General features: G+C 43.2%; 1 protein-coding gene across 3 annotated transcripts; it reads left to right on the top strand.

Annotated features, from left to right (window-relative positions):
- Positions 1-286: 286 nt before the first annotated feature.
- LOC147737870 (uncharacterized) lies at positions 287-21047 on the top strand. Of its 3 annotated transcripts, XM_086947821.1 has the most exons (3): positions 287-364; positions 8372-10721; positions 10890-21047. In XM_086947821.1, the coding sequence occupies exons 2-3, from the start codon at positions 9599-9601 to the stop codon at positions 11597-11599; spliced, it is 1833 nt and encodes a 610-aa protein (XP_086803947.1). In that variant the 5' UTR covers positions 287-364; positions 8372-9598; the 3' UTR covers positions 11600-21047. The 3 variants fall into 3 exon arrangements, with proteins under 3 accessions (XP_086803947.1, XP_086803946.1, XP_086803948.1); XM_086947820.1 differs by having other exon boundaries at positions 8372-21047; XM_086947822.1 differs by lacking the exon at positions 287-364 and having other exon boundaries at positions 8975-9725; positions 10818-21047.
- Positions 21048-25062: the final 4015 nt, after the last annotated feature.

Below are 25062 nucleotides of genomic sequence, written 5' to 3' on the forward strand. Positions count from 1 at the left end.
AGCACATTGAACAGAATCAATAGTTCCACCATCTTTCTAAAACAATGTACATATGCAAGCATATAAAAACTGTATAGAGCGTTTTCCTACTATGCTTTCCCGTGTGTGTGTGTCTGTTGATCTCTGTGTTTCTGTCTCCCATTTCCTGTAGGGAAAGTATGTAGCTCCCCGTTGTAGAAGAGTCGGTCAAGAAGGAGCACACTGCATTGAATAATTTCTTTGTATGCATTTTTTATTAGTATTACAGGAAGTCACAATGATTGATTGTCTCTGTTATATTCTTCTTTCCCACAGGGTCTTCCTCTTCAGTCCCTTAGGTGTGCCTCGGCCGCCGTCGTCCCTCGGACAGAAGGAAAAGACTCAGGTAAGTGTTTTTGCTTTATGGTTTAGTCAAGGGAGGATGTGAGGGATAAATAATAGCTATGCATAAATGTGAAGGGAGGGTGTAGAGGTTGGAGCAACCAAAAGAAAAAGAGTAGCTGATGATTTCTGCTCTTGTCTTTGTTTCCGTCTCACTTATTTCCTTTTCCCTGGGTCCCTTTCACCCCTCAGCCTCCCCTCCCGTCCCTCTCTTACTCAGCCCCTTTCCAAAAGCCCCGTAGACGCCCACGCACCTGGAAGAGCCACATCACCCTGGGGCCGTGGCGTGGTAACTCCGCGTCCTTCAGTGAGGTCTGGTGTTCTGCTTAGGCTTTCCCTCCTCTGCCAGGTTCGGGTGTTCTGCTCGCCGACAAGCTGTGACCTCCCCTGGGCGCCGGTTCTCTCTCTCGGAAGGCTGTTAGGCCTTCTCTGTCTTTCCCGTCTTCCCCCGCTGGTTTCTCCGCCTCGCGTTCCTGTGCTGCGTGCAGCTGGATCAACTACTGACCAACCTGACGCGCTTTCCACCCCTCCTTCTTTAAGCGTGTATCCTCTGATGTCCGTACTCTGCTTTGGCTTAAAGGGGCTGCCTGCCGATTCCCCTCTCTCCACTTCTTGATGACAGCAAAGTGGGCAACTGGTAAAAGGGGACTGTGTATATAGGAGGGGAGAAATATATGAAGGGATGCCATGGCACTCCTTATCCTCTATCCCATCGTCTACCACAGGGGCTACCTGACACACCCCAACCCCAGACACACCCAAAAATAGCTTATCCTAAAACCCCACCTTCCAAAAACAAGATACCAAACAAAAGGAAAATCTTAGGCGCTTCAGGTGATGTCCCTAGTGTCTGATTACTGGTGTTTGTTTAGGTTTACAGGAGTCCAGAGGTTACATAGCAAACCTTGTCTATGCATGCCGTGTATTTTTCATTCATTATTGTCGTATTTATGAAATCCACTCATCGCGTGCCAGAAGGTAGATGTATTTGGCTACAGTTGTTTATATAGCCCAGACTAGATCAGGTCTGTGTCTCCTGCTCCACAGCTTGTTCCCGTAAAAGTGCATCAATGTCTCCTTCCCTTGGAAGCAAATCCACTTGTATTCCAGTTTAAGCATATTTATTCTCATAGAATCACTTTCAAAATCCACTGTTCCGCAAGTAAATTCAAATTCAGTCTGCCCAATTCATTTTGGGGGTTCTCCCTTCATCAGGGGGCGCACGTGAGGAATCTATGTTGTATGTTGTGTGTGGAAAATAGTGCCATAAGAATTAACCTGCAATGCAATCTAATCCTACAGATACATAAATTAATAGTTTACTACATGTCCTGGTAGAGACTAACCGCAAGTCTGCGTTTGTGTTATACCAGGGTCTTCGCCTTTTCAATAGTGAGAGCTACTTCTGATCGAAGAGAATCATCCTGATCTACTGCCTTTATCATGTGGCTTAGCTAAGGGTAGATAAATGCCAAGCAACTCCATTGTTCTCTCTTTGTGAGTGTGAAGACAGAAGACTTCTATTATCTGGTGAGCTGCCCTCCTGTTCATTGGCTCCTGTACAGATCCTGGCCCTGCTTTAACAGTTCAAGATTAATGTTCAGTAGTGGCAGTCACAGTATAAGGTCTGTGAGCAAGACCTGCTGTAGAGTTTTCCCTGTCCTAGGAAAAATGTCTCAATGTAGGAAAGGGTCTGTTTTGGACATGGTTAGCCTTCACTTTTTACCGGGAAAATCATATAGTTTTGACTGTAAGTGCACAGGGTCCCTGCCAACCAGGTTCCATGAGCCCGATCTCCTTCCCTTAAGTGTACCTGTCGTTTCCACCATTGTCACCCCATTAGCTCACTTATAAGTCCCTTGTAAAAGATGCCTCTGGTACCAAGGGCCTTGTTGTTAAAGAGGGTCTCTAAAGGCTGCAGCACAAATTATGCCACCCAAAGGGACCCCTCACCAATCACATTACATACATACATACATACACACATACATACTGCCACTGCAGCTGTGTGTCTTGGTGCAGACAAAACTGAAGAGTCGACATGGCACACATCCCTGCATGCGATGCCCATAGGGACTGTCTGAGATATCGGTAAGACACCCCTCTAGCAGGCCTTATAGTGCCCGCTGCTTTATGGATATCTCCTGTGAGGGCATATCTGCATGAGCAGATATGCCCCTGCAATATCCTTGTCAATTCCGGGATATTGCAAGTGACCAGGCAAGCTCTATAGTAAGTACATTGGCTGGACACTTGTCATTACGAGTTCCCCAGCCTCATGAAGGTTTCTCTGAAATATGGGATATTTGATACCAAACATCTCAGCATATTAAACCTGCATTGATTGCAGTGTCCGATTTATTAAAAATTGCGCACAGAGTGCCCCTTAGAGGGGTCCCCTAAGATCTACCAATCCTTAGTGTGATCATCGACTGGCCTGAGCCAGCCTGCTACCACCAGACAGTGTCCTGTCCTCATGGGTAGAGTGCCTGTGCATTCTGAGGTTGATAACAATGCCTTTCCTGAGTGGAGGTATTCACACCTCCCCCTGGTCAGGCAGAGCCATCTGTGGCAGGGATTTTCAAAGGCCTTGCCGCCTTGGTAATGCGACCCCAGCCTCTTCTGTTAGAGGGAGCAAGCGATCTTTCTGTCCTCACCCCCTTTTAGGTGCAATGACAGGTGGGAAACCTTAGATAGAACAGGAGGTGTGCCCCCCGCCGCCTCTGTTAACTCCATCCCTCAGGTGCTGGAGGCGAGGTGAAGTACACTTTGTAGTGCCCACTATCCTGAAGATGATGGGACTTATCCAATCAGGGCTAGGACTGTGCCCCCTTCCCACAGGAGGTGGGCATGATAGAGGGTATAGACACCCCAGGAAAGGGGCCCATTACCTGTCACTGCCTTGTAACACCCTTAAATCAAGATTTAAGGTGGCATCCCCAGACCCTGAATTTCAGTTCTTGGCGACCTAAGGGCACTGCAGCCTTCTCTGCTGGTGTGGATCTGCAGGGAACTATTGTCTTGGTCCCAGTCATACTGGCCTGTCTGCATCCCTGGATGATCCTGAACCAAAAGTTAAGTCGTCTTGCAGCCCAGCGACCTCCAGAACCTTGGGAGGACTACCTGCCTTCGATAAAGGGCAATCTAGTTTTATGTAGTGGGATTTGGCCAGGGAGTGTCAGGACAGGCCAAGCTATGCTACTCACTCTATATTTGCAGACTTTGTGTTTTTGGTCTAATCACTCTCACTAATGTGCACCGTATTTTCGGTGTCAACACCATCGATTGAGCACTAGTTCAATAAAAAGAGATTTACAAAGTACCTGTGTCTTGGCAAGATAAGCAGCGTGCTGATCATTTATTAAATCGAGTCTGTTGTTGAGCTCTGAGTTCAATCTGCCCTTTAATGTAAACAGGGTCATTGATTTGGCAGTATCAGTATCTGCAGTTAAATTAGACAAAAATGAGTTCTAAATGCCTCCTCCCTAGCATCCTGAATGGCCTCCACCCAATCGCCATCGCCAAGCGTGCCTAGATCCCTCTCCCACACAGCTCTCTGCGTCCCCACGGCATCCAGAGAATTGTAGATCAACTTCCTATAGATGGTTGAGATTGCTTTTTCGGTTGGGGATTAGTTAGCAGCTGGTCCTCCAGTCGGGATGCATCAGGCAACTGCCCCCCTTCCCGGATGTGACTTTGCAGAGCGTGGCCACCTGCAAATGTCAGAACTGTTTTTAGTCACCTAATTTATACTTTTGTTGTAGGATCGTGAAGGACACAAGTGCCTGTCCCCTCCACACATCGCCCGGCCGTTATAAGCTAATCAATCCCCATTTTATGAAGCCCTGCAATCCTCCCACTGCACTTAAGATATCACCATCATACAGTGGAGTAATTTCAGTCAGCTTACCTTCTCAGCCTAAATACTTGGTAGCCTCTTTCCTCACCCTTACCAATGTTTGGGTATGAGTAGGTAGGGTGCACTCATACTTTCTTCGATACAGCACCGGGGTGGGGTAACCTCTCTTGCCCATGGCCAATCTATCTACCCGGTAAGCAGGTTCCTCACAGTCCGCAAAAACCCAGTTGTTGACTGCCACCAGCTGCGTGGCCCAGTAATACTTGTGAATACTCCGGACCGCCGGTCCACCTTAATAAACTCCCCACTGCAACTTACTCAGCGTGACGTGCCACCATCCCACAACAGAAGCTGAAGTTCTCAGACTACCTTTTGAAAAAAAATGTCTGGTGGGAACTTAAAGGACATTTTTTGCACAATGTACAGGAGACCCTGGAGGGTCATCACTTTAAATAGGGCCACCTGGCCCAGTAAGGAGAGCGGGAGCGTCCGCAAGTGTGGGGCATCCCAGCGAAGACGGTCTAATTTCGGGAGTATGTTCCTGCCTGTGCTCTCTTGTAATGAATACAACCAAATAATTAAAGCCATGTAGTGCCCCCCGAACTGTGCACCTAGACTGCAGCCGCAGGGTCCCTGCCACCAGCAGGAATATTAAGGACTTCTTCCAGTTGATAATATATCCTGATCACGTGGAATACCCCATTTGAGAGGTCCTGGTGAACCCAAACAAGTGTGAAGAGCATAGGAGACAAGGAACATCCCTGTCGGACGGCAAAGACTCGGTAGACTGTATTATTGAGGCGCATGCTCGCTAAAGGGGCCACATACAAGAGCTTAATAGCAGCGCCACTGGTTCAGCAAAGGAATCCCCTGTTGCATGTGGTACTCCATTAAGGTGTCGGAGATTTAAGCATGTTCCCTGGTGTGGTATAAAGCCCGATTGATCAGGATGAACCACTGTTGCAAATACAGTCCGCAGGCAGATTGCCAGGGCGTTCGCAAGGACCTTAGTCTCAATATTAAGTGGGGAGATAAGTCTATAAGACCCACACTCAGTTGCCGGTTCGTCCTTTTTGGGATGACCGCCACCTCAGATGTTCTTTGGTCCTCCGGGAGACACCCTTATTTTCATATACTCTGGAGGTACTCTCTGATTTTATCCATCATGCTTTTATATAATTCTAACGGGAGCTAATCAGGTCCAGTCGCTTGCCCTGTTTGCAAGGTTCCTATTGTGTAATTTATTTAGTCTACTGTCAGGTCTTGGTCTAGTGCGTCTAGGTCTTTATTTGTTAGCATTGGCAGGGTCAGGTCTTTCAGGAAGTCTCTTACAGTATTTCCGTCCCCTTGTTGTCTGTGTCCTCAAGGATCCAGTTCCGTCCTATGTCTTGTCTCTCTAACCATGTAAGCAACTCATTGGCTTTATCACCGACATCATAGAAACAATGCTGGGTAGCCAGCGCATGAGTGCCCGCTTTTTTCCATTAGTGCTCTTAATGTGTGCTGCTACAGTTGATGGTGTAATGGGAGAGAAACTGATTCCCCACTTACCAAGCGAACCTCCAGGAAAGCATATTCCTTGTCCTGAGCCTCGCACTTCAATTTACGTTCCTTCGACATTCTCCCAATCAAGGCTTGTGTCTCGCCTCGAATCACTGCCTTGAATTCATCCTATAGCACGCAAGCTGATTCAACAGGCCGCCCATTCTCCTTAAAATAGAATTCTGCTCTATCTCTCATATGAGCTTTGAACGTCTTGTCTTTTAAATATCACGGATCAACCCTTGGGGGTAGGATGAAGTCCACAACCGGACCATCAAGTTGCACCTCCACCAGCGAATGGTCTGAGATTCCCCCTGCTATGTGCGTAGCAGCTCTAAAATCAACTTTATGGCTAGTCTGGGTGAAAGGATGGTGCAGGCATGCCAGACTACCATGTGCTGCAGGCAGGTGCGTCTGGTTCTCATACCCTCTTCTCCTCTAGGGGCATTTAGGAGTATCATGAATATAGTATAGGTGCAGTTCTGTCACTCCAGTCACCCCAATGCGTGTATGCTCTGTCGTAAGCGTCTTATCCTTCCAAAGGATGAGTCAGTCTTGTCTGGGTCTCTTTCCTGTTTCCCGGCACTTGAATGGCACGCCCGAGCACTCAAGAGAGCAGTGACCGACCAGCAGACTATTGTGGAGCGCTTTTGTCCTGGATGTAAGGCTGCATACAGTAGGGCACTGACTCTGTCTTTTCTTTGCCTTTGCCTGAAGATCAGCAGTCCCAAGGTAGCAGTCACACCTGGCCTGTCGGTAAGTGCAGCCCCTCTGGAGGCCCGACCGTCAGCAATTAAGCCCACACTGTGGCCGGCTGGACCACAGGCGTAAGCTCAGACAGGGTGTTCGACACTGGAGTAGTTGTAGTCCCTCATGGGCCTCTGACACAGAGTAGTCAGAAATTTAGCAGCTAAAAGCCCAACACAGGCTCTTCAGGAAGCCAGTAGATTCAGACCCTGTTGTGTTAGGAATTTGGCAAATGCAACCTTGAACGGGCCTGTTGGCAGCACACAATCGTCCTACTGGGCCTCAACAATCACGTTGTTGTAGAGTTTTATTTTCTGCCTTGAACTGCTGGGAGAGTCTTGGCATCCCTTAGACTTGCTGGTCCTGCTGGATGGCTCTCCGGCCCGCCCTACAAGTACCGGGGATGTGTCAGACCTGCTTCTTCCAGGACAGCCTTGTCCTCCTGCTGGATAGTCAAACTCCCTTCCCTTTCTTACAAGACAGGCAAGATTCTAGGCAGACTTCTAGGCTCTTCAGGACAGATACACAGCTTCTCTATTAAGTAATTCTGCCTGCAGGTGATGTCCCCTCGACTTAGATAGACTGTCAGGCTGACACAATCCCTAGTGGCACAGCAGGCCCCTGAGTACTTTGTAGAGCACATTATTCCTTGGTAACAGAGGACTTTGAACTAGGGTTTAAAAGAGGGATAGATGGTCCCACTTGCATACACAACTGGCAGGCAGGAGATGCGGTTTATCCTGTCGCACTCTCACATTGCTTTTATGCTACGCACACGAACACCCTAAACACACACTTGATGTTAGTGCAAAGTCTGGGCACAGGCATAGAAATGGAGCATTACATACGTGTGTCAGTAGGACGCCACTCCACTAACCATGATGCAAAGATCTCATCAGGCTATTGATCCTTACAACAGGATTCATTGCCATCACCGCTCTAGCTGTTAAACCCATGACAGTCCTCTGCCTTAAATAAGGGCACACTTGGTGTGACCCTCCAGGTCACAGGACCGGTCCAAGACTTCTCATAGTCCCTTGTTCGAAGTTGCACAGTACTGGGGTGTCAGAAAAATCTCATGTAATTGTTTTGTTTTTTTACTTTGTGGTACATTTACCCCAGTAACGTGCAGTCACAAGTTTGACGCCATGGACTGGGGAGTTGCCACGAGGAACAGATTCTTCTGCCTGTCAAACCACATGCCATTCTCTATTTCATAGTGTTTTTCTGCTTTTATTTACCACTAGTTTTAAGCAGGTGGTAGATATATGCATGTGGTTGGTTGGGGGGGCGATGGGTGAAGCAGGGGAGGAAAGGGTAAAGAAATGTCCAACAAAGGGAAGAATTGTGTGTTTCTCCCAGTTTGTAAAACAACAGCATAAGTCTTGGCTGCTTCTGCTGCACCCAGAGTCTTGTGCGTCTTTTCAGTCTAATTTTCCTGTCTGGAAAAAAATTGTGTCCTGTTTTTCTGCACCCGGTACATCCAGGTGCAGAAAAACCCAACAACTGATAATCAGGTGGAATAAAATGAGCACATGAAAGTACTCCTTAATTTCATTGCCCTTGATTCATACTCTGGACCATAGTTGAGGGATATGTCTAGGCATAGTCCTCGCAGCACACAATAGATTAGGTTGCCTTTGGGAATCTATGTTACAAGTTCATAGGGTGCATGTATCCTTTGTGAGCTTAATAAAATGTTGAAAATTCTATAAATCCTCACTCCTACATCCAAGTACTCTCGGGCTACTATTCTACACTCTGCTCAACATTTTCAAAATTCTGCAACTCTGCATTGATTTGGCTTGTAAATTATATTTTTGGAAATTTTCATGTATTAACTATTTAATTTTAATACTATAGGTGATTGAAATTACTGACGAAGAAAGCAAGATTTAGCACCAGGCAACTGAAGTCAGTGCCATAAGAAGGATTATTTTGAAAAACTGAAGGACATCCAGCATTCTACGTTTAAACAATTTCCCAAATCTAGGTGTGGCGAGGAAGTGGAAGACGAGGAAAGTACTATACTGTAAGTGAAGTCTCTAATTTAGCATTCCATTAACCCAGAGCAAAGCCATATCTGTGCACAGAATAACCTTCATCTAAAACATCATGTAATTCCAGAGAGGAAGCACACACTGCATAAAAGAAAGTTATAACAAAAAGTTTCTTCTGCAGACCATCAAAGAAAAGACGCTGAGAGAAGACTCCGAAGCTGACACGTTAACAACCAAAAGATTGGAAAATCACCTTTGTTCAACAACCAAGACTATCTGCCTCTGGGTAGAAAACCACGACCCACTCTGCTCACTCTTGCGAAAACCTTAAAAACTCACTACTTTATTGTGTTCATGGCCATCTCAGATTGTTTCCTTTTTATTGTGTACTGTTCTGTAATTCTATGTAAATCGCCTCAACATTATCTGCTGTGCATGAGGGATATGTAAAACTGTTAAAGATAAAAATGGATTAAATGCGCACCGTTACGCTATAGGTAATGTAAATAAATCCTCGTCTTCAGAACTACAAATCTTAACCTTACACCAAACATAGAAAGGGTAAAAGGAACTGATGTTCTGCGACTAATGATCCACAACAGTACTGTGCACGTTCTAACGCCCTCAGTTACTGCCATTATGTCAGTGCAAAAAGGTACTTATCAGTTTAATCATTAAATATCAGACTAACACCTTATCACTGCATTGCTAAGAACCTATACAAATAGATTTGAGAAAATTTTCAGTCACAAAATAAGTTGCTGCCGGAGAGGCTAGACCTAAAGACTATTATCTGCTAGAAACATTTCAACATGTGTTACAGGGCTGCTTCCAGACATATTTTGCTCAATTCAAGTGTTAAGAAGATTACACACAATTTCTTATAGAGATAAATGCTGAACATTATCTAAACAAGCTAGACTCTAAAATCAGGTTCCCTCTTACCGTGGCATATAAGCAAGAGAAAACGAAACATAGAGATATTAACTCTAGGAATACACCTTATAAAAACAATGACTGTGAGAACAAATTCAGTGTTCAAAACCGCCTCAATCAAGGTAAAATAACCTAAGTTGGGGAAAAAAGTTACATGTGCCAAAAAAGATACAGCCCTAAATCTTATCTCACAGAATTTGATAGAATGCACACTGGGGGAAACCACTTTCAGTGCAATGTATGCCAAAAAAGTTTCAGACGTAAATCTTATCTCACTGAACATATAAGAATCCACACTGGGGAAAACCCTCATCAGTGCTCTGAATGCCAGGAAAGGTTTTGTAACAAAGAAAGCCTTTCTCAACATGCAATAACCCACTCTGTGGAACAACCTTATCAGTGCTCTGAATGCCAGAAATGTTTCAGTGTAAAAAGTAGTCTCACACGGCATAGAAAGATCCACACTGGGGAAAAGCCTTATCAGTGCTCTGAATGCCACAGATGTTTCAGTGAAAAAATCAGACTCACTGAGCATATAAGAACCCACACTGGGGAAAAACCTTACCAGTGCTCTGAATGCCACAAATGTTTCAGTAAAAAAAGCGTTCTCAATCAGCATATAAGAACGCACACTGGGGAAAAACCTTATCAGTGCTCTGAATGCCCAAAAGATTTCAAAATTAAATCACTTCTAACTGCACATGTGAGATTCCACACTGGGGAAAAACCTTACCAGTGCTCTGAATGCCACAAATGTTTCAGTAAAAAAAGCGTTCTCAATCAGCATATAAGAACGCACACTGGGGAAAAACCTTATCAGTGCCCTGAATGCCACAAATGTTTCAGTGATAAAAGCGTTCTCAGTCGGCATAAAAGATCCCACACTGGGGAAAAACCTTATCAGTGCTCTGAATGCCAGAAATGTTTCAGTGAAAAACGCGAACTCACGGTGCATATAAAAACCCACACTGGGGAAAAACCTTTTCAGTGCTCTGAATGCCAGAAAATTTTCCGAAACAAAGGAAGTCTTTCTCAACATACAATAACCCACACAGGGAAAAAACCTTATCCATGCTCTGAATGTCAGAAATGTTTCAGTTACAAAAGCAATCTCACTCAGCATATAAGAACCCACACTGGGGAAAAACCTTATCAGTGCTCTGAATGCCACAGATGTTTCAGTGAAAAAATCAGACTCACTGAGCATATAAGAACCCACACTGGGGAAAAACCTTATCAGTGCTCTGAATGCCACAAATGTTTCAGTTACAAAAGCAGTCTCAATCAGCATATAAGAACCCACACTGGGGAAAAACCTTATCAGTGCTCTGAATGCCCAAAAGATTTCAAACTTAAATCACTTCTAACTGCACATGTGAGATTCCACACTGGGGAAAAAACCTTTCAGTGCTCTGAATGCCAGAAATGTTTCAGTGACAAAATAGAACTCACTCAACATATAACAACCCACACTGGGGAAAAACCTTACCAGTGCTCTGAATGCCACAGATGTTTCAGTGTAAAAAGCAATCTCACTCAGCATATAAGAACCCACACTGGGGAAAAACCTTATCAGTGCTCTGAATGCCAGAGATGTTTCAGTGAAAAAATCAGACTCACTGAGCATATAAGAACCCACACTGGGGAAAAACCTTATCAGTGCTCTGAATGCCACAAATGTTTCAGTGAAAAAAGCAGTCTCACTCAGCATATAAGAATCCACACTGGGGAAAAGCCTTATCAGTGCTCTGAATGCCACAAATGTTTCAGTGAAAAAAGCGGTCTCAGTCAGCATATAAGAATCCACACTGGGGAAAAGCCTTATCAGTGCTCTGAATGCCACAAATGTTTCAGTGAAAGAAGTGGTCTCAGTCAGCATATAAGAACCCACACTGGGGAAAAACCTTATCAGTGCTCTGAATGCCACAATTGTTTCAGTGAAAAAAGCAGTCTCACTCAGCATATAAGAATCCACACTGGGGAAAAGCCTTATCAGTGCTCTGAATGCCAGAAATGTTTCAGTGAAAAAAGCAATCTCACTCAGCATATAAGAATCCACACTTGGGAAAAACCTTATCAGTGCTCCGAATGCCTAAAATGTTTCAGCCGTAAATCGCATCTCACTGGACATGTGAGAATCCACACTGGTGAATAAAATTATCAGTGCTCTAAAGGTAAAGATTCAGAGGTAGTGATGGTTACAAGCGCCATAAGAAAACACACCATCAAAATAATTCAGTGCTCAGAACGCCAGAAAAACATCAATTTTATACTCAATCTCACTCTACATGAGCAGACTCACACACGGGTAAAACATTACCAACGCTGTGAATGCCAGAAATTCCTATTTGACAGGCACATCCTCACTAACCAAAAGCGACTCCATACTGATGAAAACCTTATGAGTGCTCTGAATGCCAGAAAAGCTCCAGAGAAAAACGCTATCTCACCATGAGAAACTCCACACTTGAGAAAATCCTTATGCCATAAAAGGTTGAATCTGAAAGACAGTGTTATGCTTCATGAGAGATCCCAACCGGGGGATAAACCTCATGAGTGCTCGAAATGCAAGCAAAGTTTTGGTTACAAATTACTTCTCACTTGTCATGAGCAAACTCACAAGGGAGAAAAAAGCCTTATGTGTGTTCTGAATGTCAGATAAGGTTCAATCACGAATACAATGTCATTTCACATGAGAGAATTCACACTGGACTAAAGCCTTATACAGGAGGGGAAAGACAGAAACGGTATACTCAGAAAGGAGACCTCACTAAACATGAGAAATGCATCCACACCAGGTGAAAAGTAAGGCGTATCCTGAGTTGTAGAAAAGCTTCTAACAACCTGATTTTAGATGAGAGAGCACATATTGAAGTTGCAATAGGATTCATCAAGAAACTCTTGCAGGATAACTTAGGCTGCCTGCATGCAACCTCCAAAGAAATTTCAGGCCTTGAAGTTTTTTTAATTGCAACAAAATCCACAATTAGGTAGAGTTCCTCAATGAAGAAATCCCGCAAAGTGACAAAAAAACTCTGGCGCTCTACTCGGAGTTCCGCGAGCAGCGGAGTGCGTTAGGGTCATGCTCTTCTTGGTGATTTTGATCCAGGGGTGTTTGTCCCGCCCTGTAAAAATAATCGCGAAAGGCACCATGTGTAGCGCAAGAGGGTGCAGTTGCTTCTACTCGAGCTGCAGCTTTGTCAATGTGAAGGAAGGTTTCTCAATGCGAGTGGTTGTGACCTGCCGCACCCACTTGCATTGAGAAATCCGACGACCAACTTTGAGAAATCTCGCCAGGAGGTTGATTTTCCTTGCCAACTAGACCTTGCTACGCCCCATGGAGCTGAGTTTTTAGGACTCTACGAGCTCCGCTGAGTTCACCACCCAGAATTAGATAATATACAACAGCAGGAAAACATAACAAACCAGTTACTTGCCTTCGGTAACGCTCTTTCTGGTGGATACTCCTTTACCTGCAGATTCCTCACCCTGTGAATATTCCCCACACACCAGACTGGATCCTCAAACTTTAAAGCAGTCCTGCTACATGCAGTAGGAGACATCATGCAGCTCAGTGTCGATGTCATTCTGCTCCAGAAGTGACAAGCGTAGACGCATAGAAGCACTTCCCATGTGCACTGTGAACAAATACAGGGGTCTGTGAGTTCATTATCTCACAGGTCTGTATCACATATACAGGCCCTGGCCAGATATTAATTCACAATTTTTATCATGATTTGAATTCAAATGAGGCCTTTTCATTTCCAAAAATTCTAATTGTATTCTCTGCAGCAAGTGTATATATAAAGTGTTGAGTGATGACTGCGCAGGGCTCAAGATGAAAGTGATATGATGATAAAACCGTCCGATCCACATTTTGTTCACAAAAACAGGGCTGAAAATACTTTCGTACAATAGAAGTTATGCAAAGGCGATTCTTAGAAGACATAATTTATATGAAATAGTCCCTGTATAGTCAATGTTTCGACCGTTCCAGTTAATTACCGTGGTCTCATCAGGACGGTAGATCGCCGCCTCTCCAATATGCTTCTCAACTATATTCAATACAACCCAGTACGGATTCTTCTGTATCTCGGGGCACCGTACCTGGGAGGAACTCACATTCAACTAAGCAGTTCCAGCGCCCGTTCGTCGGACCAAACAACTGCAGCAGGTGAATCCTCGTCTCACTGTCAAACAAGTTCAAGTGTGACACTTCCTAATGAGGCCATCGTCATTGACTGTCTTGTCTGTGAGAAGCTGCACCAGCCCTCCTGTGATGGTGGGCCGGAAGACCTTCACCGCCAAGTGAAATGCTCGCAACTCCAACAGCTTGTTGTGGAGTTGGGTCTCTGCCGGTGATAAGGGTTCCCTAGTCTCTGTCTCCCATATGGCCTTCCCAACCCAGAAGTGATACATCCGTCACCACTGTTAAGTCTGGGTGGAATAGGGAGAGGGGTCTGCCACTGGCATGATCTAATTCACTGGAGAAAATGTTGGATTCTGCCAACAATAGGGTGAGTCATCGTCTGGAAGGACACAAACAGGTTTTGCAGCTGCACCAGTTGTAGCAGCAGGTCACTCAGTGGCATGATATCCCGGACTTTGCCTTTATGTGCCATGGCCATGAAAGAACTGGGAGACCTGTTGGGTTTGCAGCAGGGTCTGGCGCTGGCAGTGTTGAAAAACCCCTCTGTAGCCAAAAGGGGACGAGATTTGTGATGAAATTGCGTGGCGGAGGGAGACAAGCAGTAAGGAGGCGCACTGATTGTATACCCCCCACCTGACAGGATGGTGACAGACCCCAACCACCTGCAGGGGAAACGTGCCACCTCATCTCATAGCTGCCAGGTGCTTTACTATGTAAGCAGAATGGTGGTTTACAACTGCGCTTACGTTGGGGCACCACATGTTTTTTCCAGCATAATTTGTTGTACTCCCCCTGTGTGGGATGACAGCACCCGCCGAAGACTGCACCATTGTGTAGTCTGGGACAGTGCACCTTCCCTGTAATTCTGAACTGGGTCTTTAAATATGGTAAATTTTCTGTGCCTATTTAATTCAGGTATACAAAGAATGTGGTACTACTTGTATACTAGGGTAGGTCAAGGAAGATTGAATTTCTAAGGTGGCGGAAATGTTTTTGTCAAAGTGCTTTATTCCCTTAACACCCTCCCGTACCCTGAACATAATGAGATTACGTAGATTACACCTCTGTGTGTCTAATGCTGCCATTTGCATTTCAAGACCAGTGATTAATGTGGCTTTATTAAGTTCAAAGCCATTAGGCGTTCCCGACCTGTCTGATGGAGCTGCATTTGTACATAGGCCTTCCTATATTATGAGATTTATTCCTGCTTCAGTCTTTAATTGCGATGAATACTGTAATACCCAGGCATGAAGTCATCGTCGAGCTGTTTAAATAATCCATCTGTCTTGCCACCTCTTCCCCTCTGCATCCTTAACCAGTGGCCTAGCCAGTGTGCCCTGGGCCTCAAGGTAAGAAAGGAAATGCGACCCCTGCCCTCTGTTTGGATTGTGGAAAACATCAGTAATCATTGTTCTGTGGGCCCCTCAGGCCTCTGTTTGAACTGTGACAAACAGCAGTTATCAGGGTTCAGTGGGCCTTTAAGGCATCTGGGACCTGGTGCCACCGCACCTGCTGCCCTAATAGGAAGCTAAGCCCCTGCCCTTACCAGCTTTTATTCTAGCACAACTGGAGAACCGAAACAGCCAAGTACTGATCTGGCCATATCTGCAGGCATGCAGCCTGCCTCTTGCACTGAAGGGATTTAGGTCGCATGAAAGCAGCATGCGGGAAACAACTATTATCTGAGGCAGAGTCAACCAGCACCTCGTCTGTTCCAACCTGAACCCGTTTAAAACCAGGGACGAAAAACAGTTCATCGTCATCCCTTACTTATCAGAAGGGTAAAATAGATTCATCTAACATTACAGTGTACCACATAAAAAAATTTGATTCTGTTTACAAATTAGAACTAGCATGCATATAGAAAGGGGAGCCTTTGGCCAAAATAGCCATTTTCCCTACCCATACTTTTAACACAGCTTATACAAAAATGCTAATTACATTGTCATCCGGAAATAGTCATTAGCGCCTACTCATAAGCAAATGCCACTTAGAATTGTCTTTCACTTCAAGCTTTCAAAAGTAAATTGATTTAAAAGCAGTATTGAATTTGTTGACATTATGTACTTTTACCAAAATTAAGAGCATCAATTTTATGAGACACCATAGAAAAAAGGAGTTGTTTATATATACTAAACCTTCAGAAACGTTTGATTAACCAGTTACAAAGTCACGTCTAGCTTAGTTAGTTTATAGTCTTTTTTTTAACAGAAATTATTTTACATTGTTGCTGGATCTGCATGACTAAACACTTATAAGGCCTCAAAGGTGAGACCTATTGGCTATGCCAATGCTTGTTAGTGATTGAGTACATTGAGCAGCAGAACTTTTGATTAAGTCCTGAAGAATGCCGCAAACACCTCTTTGGAGGGTTAATATGCTGAAACATGTTGACCTCTTATTGACTCTAACAGTGCATATATCTTTCTCCCACAGTGCCCTGTTTTTAATCCTGGCCCAGGGGCTTACAAATAATGGAAACCACATACCCTTTAGCAAGTTTTAACTTTCACTCTGCTGCCCACACTACCCTGAGCTCATTATTGTGGTATTTAGTATACCTTTCTTTACGACAAAACATGCCCGAACTCCTCCCTCTCAGTGAGGGGGTTGTATCACAGTGCATGGAGATTCCTAATAAGGAAGCATGCCAACTATGGTGGGTGAGGGATATTTCATCTTAGCTAGGTCTTCATTTGAAACAGTAATCCTCAGAGACCCAAGGGTTTCTTGATTGTGGTAGAAATACATTTTTACCCCTTCATTGTACGTTCAAGCACAGACCATTGCATGAAATGTTGTGATCTATGTAGGGAAAATACTCTGTGCACTGAGAAAATGTGTTAAAATAACAGAAAGTTGATAATCGCATTTAATACCTTCTCAAACTTGGATTTATCTAGAAGAGAAGTCTGTTAATTCTAGCAGATGTTTGATACCACAAGATATAAAAAATTAGGGGATCTTTATCTGATATCTTTATCTGTAAATTATCTGAAATTATTGAACATAAACTTATGCACTTATCTATACTAGTATTATAAAGAGAGAACTTGCACCTTTTGGCCAGGTAAACTCGGGAACCACAGCACCAATCACAACACCCAATACAGCGTTGGAAAGGGCACTTGCAGCAGAAGGACATAGGCTATGCAGACGCCCACCATATACATTTAAAATGTAAAAGAACCGTGCCAGCAAAGTAGTCCCTTTTGGGCGTGTCTTCATTGTGCTGTGGGTGTGTGCTGGGGGCGTGACAATCGCTGGGGGCATTCCGTCACGAGTGTTGTTTTTTCTTCCCAGGTTCTATACATTCCTGCTCCCTTTAAATAGTAATTCAGTGGTGGTCCCATTCTCTTAGAACCACCCCAAGCACAGTTATGGGCAAAAATACAACTAAAAGACCCTGCAAAGCATTATGGGATAAGCTTAGCATAATTTTTAGCATTCATGAAAGGGTTTCAATGTTTTTGAATTTTACTCATCAGGGACATCTTGGGACGACGAGGTGAACTGCAGCTTGATGTATAATATTTTAAATGCTATTGCATTTGCCTCATCAGGGACATCTAGGGACGGCGAGGTGAACTGCAGCTTGATAAATAATATTTTAAATGCTATTGCATTTGCATCATCAGGGACATCTAGGGACATGAGGTGAACTGCAGCTTGATGTATAATATTTTAAATGCTATTGCATTTGCCTCTTGGGGACAACTGGGGAGAACGAGGTGAACTGCAGCTCTTTGTAGAATTATTTGGATACTATAATATTCACTACCCACTGCTAATCTCGTCCCATAATGGTTTGCAGGGGCTTGATCTCAAAATCATCACCTCTCTCACTGCTTGCTGGAAGCTAATTTCACTCTTGTGAAATGACTATATGCATTTTAGCATGTAGAAATACTTGTTATTTTACCTTGAATATATGAGGTTTCTGTTTAAATAATTGGAAATCTGACTGAACGAAATATTGCGGATTTATTGTACCAAGTTTGCGCCAATTCCGCCCACCCCTACTTTAAATACCCCTGCACCCCATAATCATAACCCACCCTTACTCTATAAAAAACCCCAACACCCTTAAACACTAACCCATCTTAACCCTATAAATCTACCCTGTACCCCAAACCCAAACCTATCCCTAAACCCTAAAAATACCCCTGTACCCCAAAACCAAAACCTAGCCCTGAATCCTATAAATACCCCTGTACCTCAAAACCCAAACATACCCATGAACCCTAAAAATACCCCTGTACCCCAAAACCAAAACCTAGCCCTGAACCCTATAAATACCCCTGTACCTCAAAACCCAAACCTACCCCTGAACCCTAAAATACCCCTGTACCCCAAAACCCAAACCTAGCCCTGAACCCTAAAAATACCCCTGTACCCCATAACCCAAAACTATATCTGAACCATTAAAATACCCAAACACCCCAAAACATATACCTCAGTACCCCAAAACATATACCCCTATACCCATTCTTGCCTTATCCAAACATTTTTTTAAAATATGCTTTTACCATTCATGCATTTATAACAAATTTCGTTGTAAATGTATGCGTGGTAAAAGCATATAAAATGTAATGTCATGCATTATAATGGCATTGCGGAGTCATGGTACTTTCGTAATGAAAGTATGCAGAGTGATGGTATGCGGAAAGAAATTTGCGGAATAATGGGTGTTTACCCTCCCCCGTAAGTACATTGGTGGCACGGCGGCCCACATCTCCAGCAGCATACTCATATTTTTTCACCACCAATTGGAAAAATGCACAGGTCTCTCTCATTGATGCCCATCACCGACATACACTTTTAGACACACCTCCCACCACAAGTTCTAGAATTGCGAACTTTAGAGATGGGGAGCTACGTTAGAATCTCGGCATCAGCTCAACATCCTGTGATTCCAAGCAAATCGCTTTGTCTCCCCGTGCCTGCCACAAATCAATGTGTTCTTCTGTAATGTAAATTGTGCTCATGCCATGTTGTCGAGTTCGCGCTATATAATATTGCAAGGAAAATAAAGTAGGGAAACTCGAGTTCACACACTACTGAACGCGCACTCTTAAGTGCATCAGCAGTGCACTGTGAATCGGAGCGTTTCACAGGCCTGTCACAGATAAGAAATGCTATCAAAACGAAATCCTACGAAACAATATACTACTGGCCGGCAGCAATTCATACCCGGACAACGTCGGGACGGGCTGCTAGTTATTTCTAAAGATAAAGGAAGTTCTATATTTCTCTTTTCTAAACTAACCCCAGTGCGTATGACTACAATACCCACCTCTCTCAAATCAATATTGTGCTTGTTTAGTGAGAAACCAGGAACTGCGCATCAGTATTTTTCTTAGGAAGCTTCAAGTTAGAGAGTGAAAACACTTTTTAGAATGACCCAAAAATTGTGATAAAGATATTTCAATATGTTTGACATAAATAATAGGTACATTTCATTACAATATTGAAATGGGAAATAACAGGAACAAATATTTACACAACATTACAAAAATATTAGCAATATAGGAAATACTGAAGTTCATGAATTAATAATCCATTTGGTAAAAGTGGTTGCTTGTAGAGTCAGCATACTACTGTGTCTGTGATTGCTTTTAAATAAAGGCATTTTTAATGAACCCCATTTTACTTTCAGATTTACAAATGTCCTCTTGGGTTACTAACTCCTGTTACTGTTTTCAGCCCACATATGGTTTCAAAGCTTAATACATACCTTAAGGATGTATTAAATATTCAGAAGGGAAACTAGTAACATTCCCCTTCCAAATTCTGAATTGTTAAATGGGCTTAGTACATTTAAAAAAGGGGTTTAGCATTTACAAACTCTTGTGAATTACCGAACCAGTGGATTTTTTAAACAATAAAACCCTTGGTACCTGAGGCTATTTTTCTCAATTCCCTCCAAATTAAGTTTACTAATAATGTTAGTTTAATGATAACCGGTGCACGTACCTATTTAGTGTTAGTGTTGCTTCAGATCAAATAAAAACCATCACACATAACTCTTATACAATACTTAAAGACAGAATTGCTGACATCCAGCTTTAATGTTTTGTTAAATATATTTGCAAATGTCGTCACTTAAACAGGAAAGCAGCCAAAGCAGTCTCTTTACATAAAATAGGATGTAATCATAATCTTTAGATACATTTTCTGAGTTTCAGGAACAATGTGTGTCATCTGGGTTTACTCTAAACCACTATAATAAACATATTCAATGCTTTGAGATTTGATCTGTTTGTACTGGTTTCCATTGCAGACAATAATCAAGATTTAGAGCAAGGGTCAATCCCACCCATGGCTTTTAAAATCTATTTATCAATGATCTCTATTAGTGTTATCGCAACTAAATCTGTAATATAACTGATCTGAGAGATGGACCTTCAAGTATTATGCTCAGTCAACTTATTGAACAAACTATGGAGTTAAAATCTGAATAGATTAGATCCACAAGCATTGCCTGACCACTGTATTTTACATCAATAGATTACTTATCAGCACATTTTCTCTAAGTACAATTCAGTCATCTTCTATTTTTCGCGGAGCTCGTGCTGGGTCTGTTTGAACTCTTTTAAAATATGACATTTAAATCCAAATGTTCAGGAATTCTAGTTTCAAGCCTGGTCAAACCTTAATGAATGGTACACCTAAAGATGCCTTTCTGTTCCTACATTTTATTGTGCACCATGATTCAGAAATGGCATGTTTTTGCTTTCGGAGGTAACATTCTAAACATATTTATTATTGTTGCCATCCGAAACATTATTACTAATTTGAAGATAACATCAAGTGGTCCGGTGATGCTTGCTGGAATGTGAAGTGTTTAATCAAAAGGTGGATTGAATTCAAGTTTAGGTGACAATTTAGCAAAAGCGTGTGGATTTTGTATATATTTTAAATTGTTGATTTCCAAAAAGGCCTAAATCAGTAAATTGAATTTAAATTCAAGTTTATCATTTTAATCCTATTGTTGCAAAAGATGTGATTTTGAACCGCATGAGGCGGTTCCTTTCCAGAAAGCATTCAGGTTGTAATCATGAGTCAAATAATGCTGAGGAGGTTAACATATTCAAATTAAATTCTAATTACGCATGAAATGTTCATTGTTCAATATATTTCTTAGTATTTTAATGTGCAGACTTTATTGCTTAAGGAAAATAATTAGAATTTGTTTTTCTATTTGTAGGAAGCATTACATTAATGAAATCTCTGTATCCCACCTTCTTTCCTTTCCCGTTCTTCATGAACGTTTCTATTGTTGAACTTTAAAGATTGCACAAAATTAAGAATTGTGCTCTACATAACTTTTCTGTGTTACAGTATGTTGATTTTTATGTACAACTTTTGTCTCATGTGTATAGCAACTGAATGTTTTGCTTTAATAATCAGCTTATGTTTATTAGGTCTTATTATTCAATAAAATGTTCAAACACAACAAATGGTAGTTGATATGTATTTACAACTGCAGCAGTTTTATTGTATGGGCACTTTCAAAGGGGCCAAAAATATGGTCTGCAGGTTGACGGAGTACCACATTGGCATCAGCAGGGAGAGGTTTGAGCAGGTGATTGGGGGTATATGTAAGGTTAGAGTAGGGGGAACAAAGCATGTACATTGTGGAGACTGTGACTCCTGGAGTTAATGTGAGGGATACCATGCTACCCTGTAAATGAATCCCCTAGTGGTTATTATCAACAAACTTTATTCGGTTTTATAAAAGAAAACCATAAAAGTCATACATAAAATGATGAAACATCTTCTAAGTTACAGATTGACAAATATAATATGTCCAAGTTAATCAGAACACAAGATACAAATTCATGAATTACAGTACAAATTCATGAATTACAGTACAGAAGTTAATTGCAGTTTGACCTGAGTCTAACAGCGACCCGTAAAAAGTTAATCGTATGCAAAACAGTGTCTTTAGAGAGGAGTTGTAAAAAGATAAGAGCTGGTCTCACCCGCCTAAAACCCACTTTTTTGAGAATGGGAATAATAAATACCTTTTTAGGGACAGCATAAAAACTACAAAACATTATAAAGTGCATCATTTCCTGAGGAGACTCACCGTTGCAGCCACAGGACATGAGGCCCTGGCCTCTGTGGGAGGCACAAGGGTGTACCAAGAGGTAATGGAAGAGGTTGAGCCAAAACCGGGTCAATAGAAAACGATCATGGATGCTTTTAAGCCCTACAAGATAAGGTTCGGTGGTTGGTACAGTTTTTAACACAATGTACCTACGCACACTAGGCTTACACCACTCATTTCCCTCTCTATCACAGCGGCTCATTCTTAAAAAAAACTCTTTGACCAGAGAAAGGTCCCTCTTACATATGCGCTTAGGGTTAATAAATAGTTCCTACCTACCCTGGAGAGGCGAACTCTTATATAGTGGAGCCATCGGATGCTTGAGACATGGTCAAGTGAAAGGCATTCCCGTAGGACGTCTTTGCTACGTGTATTTTCTTGCTCAGCCCAAATATTAAGCCACAAATCCAGGTAACGGAAAGCCAGTAAATCTGAGAGGAAAGGCATCCCCAATTCTTCATGCACGACATAAAACGGGCTGCTTTGTGGGACGGAAAAGGCCCATCACAGGAAAGAGTTTTCAGCACTTTGCACTGCCCCTACCCCAATGTGCCCCAATATCTCACGCCCATAGCTAACCTTTGAGATATTTTTGGCTTCATATATCTTCAAAAGAGCCCCTATTGGCTTCCCTCGGACTCGGTTGGCAAAGTTAAAAACAGCTGCAAAAGCTTTCCCTAGATTCCCTTTCTTCCAAGTAAGCAAAGGGCGCCAACTGAGGGAATCGTCAAACACAACTCCCAAATAGGAGAAAACATTGGTCTTCAGCGTTGATGAAAGTCCGAGTTTAAAAGTGAACTGCTTAGCTTTACGATCTTCCACCTGCATAATGAACGACTTGGCATGATTAAACGAAAGGTCCAAGTCCTCCATAAAAAGGGCAAAATAATTCAGAAGAAGTTGTAGGCCCCTAGCTTCCCTCCTATAGGACTGGCAGGCTACGCTCGTCTACCTGGGGACGATCAGCATTTGTGGCCAAAAGGGCCTTCTCTAAGGAATTAATATATAGGTTAAAAAGAAAGGGTGCTAAAATGCACCCCTGACACACCCCTCTCTTGAAGTCAAGCTGACTGGACACTTACAGATCCTTTGAATAGCGGATAACCGATGTTGAATCACGGTGAAGATCCCTCAGAATTAAAACAATGTTACTGTCAATGCCAATGGAGGACATCAGCTGCCACAGCTTGAACCTATTGACACAGTCGAATGCTGAGAACTGGTCCATGAAGGCTAGGTATATGGGGCTGGAACTAGCCACAGTGTAATTGTTCAGAACCATGTATAGGTTTAAACACTGTTCCACAGTGGAACGACCTGATCGAAAGCCGTTTTGGATATCAGATAAAAAGTCGTTTTCATCAGCCCAGGATACAAGTGTGTCAAAAACCATGCAGCCCACCACCTTCACTACAGAGTCCAGAAGAGAAATGGGCCTATAACAGTAGGTCCTGTCCCGATCTCCCTTTTTAAATACCAGGACTATAATCGATAAAGCCCAAGAATCTGGGCGGCCAACCTGGACTGCAGCATTGCTAACAGCTGTGAGGACAGGCACCCAGGTTTCTACGTGGGAGATGTAGAGATCTGTCGGGATCCCATCTGGCGCGGGGGCCTTGTTTTTAGACAGATTTTGCGTGGTGAAAATAAGTTCTGACTTGCCTTCCACCCTTTCCTGCCCCTCAGTTGGCGGGGTTTCTGACTGGAAGATGCCCTTGAAATGATGTACCCAATCGTCCTCTGTGATATGGGCATCCAGTAAATTAGCATTATTCCCAGATAGAAATGGGCTGGTAATAATGCCCCAGAACTTTGAGCTATTACGCATTGTACTAGCCTCCACTAAATCGATCCAGGCCTCCTCCCTCAGGACAGACTTGCAAGTTGCTAGAGCAGCCTTATATGCTCTTTGTAGGCCTTTGACCGCCACTCGGTCTCGGGGCTTAACACCCAAGGCCTGTCTAAGGTTCCTGGAAGCCTGGGAGCACGCCGAGTCAAACCATTGTGGACCTGGTTGCTAACGGCCGCAACCCGGGTCCCGTGGTAACCTCCATATGACAGTAGACACGGATCCAAATGCACCCATGATGTCCGGAGAACTTGCCTCATCATCGAGACAGGTGGCAAACTCGGTGCGACACAGAGTTAAAAGGGACTCGTGGAGTAGCTCTGGGACAATACACTCCCACTTTACGCTCCTTCCCGCTTCCACCTCTTTAAGGGAGACACCAGCCCCCCGCCCACCTTGGTGTGTCTGAGTGTTAGGGTCCAGCCAGTTGAGACACAAATGGGGTTGTGGTCACTGCATTCACTCGCCTGCACTGAAAAATCGGCAACCAGAGAGTAAAAGGGGGTTCATACAAAGGTGAAATCAATAACGGTCTCACACCCTCTCCCAATAAAGGTGGGAGTAATGTCTGTTTTCCTCAGAGGCAGCTTATTTATTACAGATGTTAGATCAAATTCAAGCAAGATGGAGTTAAGCTCAACACCCTTGGGAGTATGTTCCATGTGTAAGCCCGTTTGTCGTGCACAGCCCATAGCTTTCACTCCTTACATGATGTCCCTACACAGTTATATTTCCCTCATCCGGGTGTGTAACTCCAGCGTTGAAGAAGTTACCAGAGCAGCTTGCTCCTTCCACTGGACAACAACATCACATGCAAATTGAGAGAGACATACAGTGAGGTATTGTAAGAAACTGGCTCTGTATACTGCACCAAAGTGAGGTACAGTGTGTATAGAGTCCAAGGGTCTCCAGAGGTCTGTACACTGCTCCAAAGTGAGGTACAGTGTGTATAGAGCCCAAGGGTCTCCAGAGGTAGGCGGAGGTTAAAGTTAGATAGAACCTTACTCTCTAAAGTGGTAGCTTGGACGAGCAGTAAGGCAGTATCAGAGGACAGTGTTAAGCATTTGATGTACACACTCAGTCAGCAAATGAATTCACACACTCAAGAACTGAACTCTAGGCCAATTGTTTTTGTATAAAAAAAATATACTGTTGTTTTATTTCTAGAACCAAGCAAGCCTGGTACAGGTAAGCATAAAATACTTTGCGGTAATCATTTACTTGTATGAACACAGTTCAAGTATGCAGTAGAAATTTTACTTTGTTTGATTTACAGGGGAGAAGTAGTATGCAACACTTAGCAAATACAGTACATTGAAATGAATAGGCTTTTTCACTAAATTGCAGGTAAGTTACTTTTTGCTTTACTTTTCTTACTCAGTGCTGGATACCTAGATTCAGCACTGGTACATTTCCTAGAAACAGCTAAGTAATTACGTTTTGGTTATTCGCATGATTTTTAAAGAATATTTTCTGTTTTCAAAACTCCACACTTGGAAACTT

Source organism: Lissotriton vulgaris, chromosome 1_1 (genome assembly GCF_964263255.1).
Source record: "Lissotriton vulgaris chromosome 1_1, aLisVul1.2, whole genome shotgun sequence".
Lineage (NCBI taxonomy): Eukaryota > Metazoa > Chordata > Amphibia > Caudata > Salamandridae > Lissotriton > Lissotriton vulgaris.

Bases quoted from the DNA above. Each gene is read 5' to 3' on its own strand.
- LOC147737870 (XM_086947820.1), top strand. From the start codon at position 9,599: ATGTGCCAAAAAAGATACAGCCCTAAATCTTATCTCACAGAATTTGAT.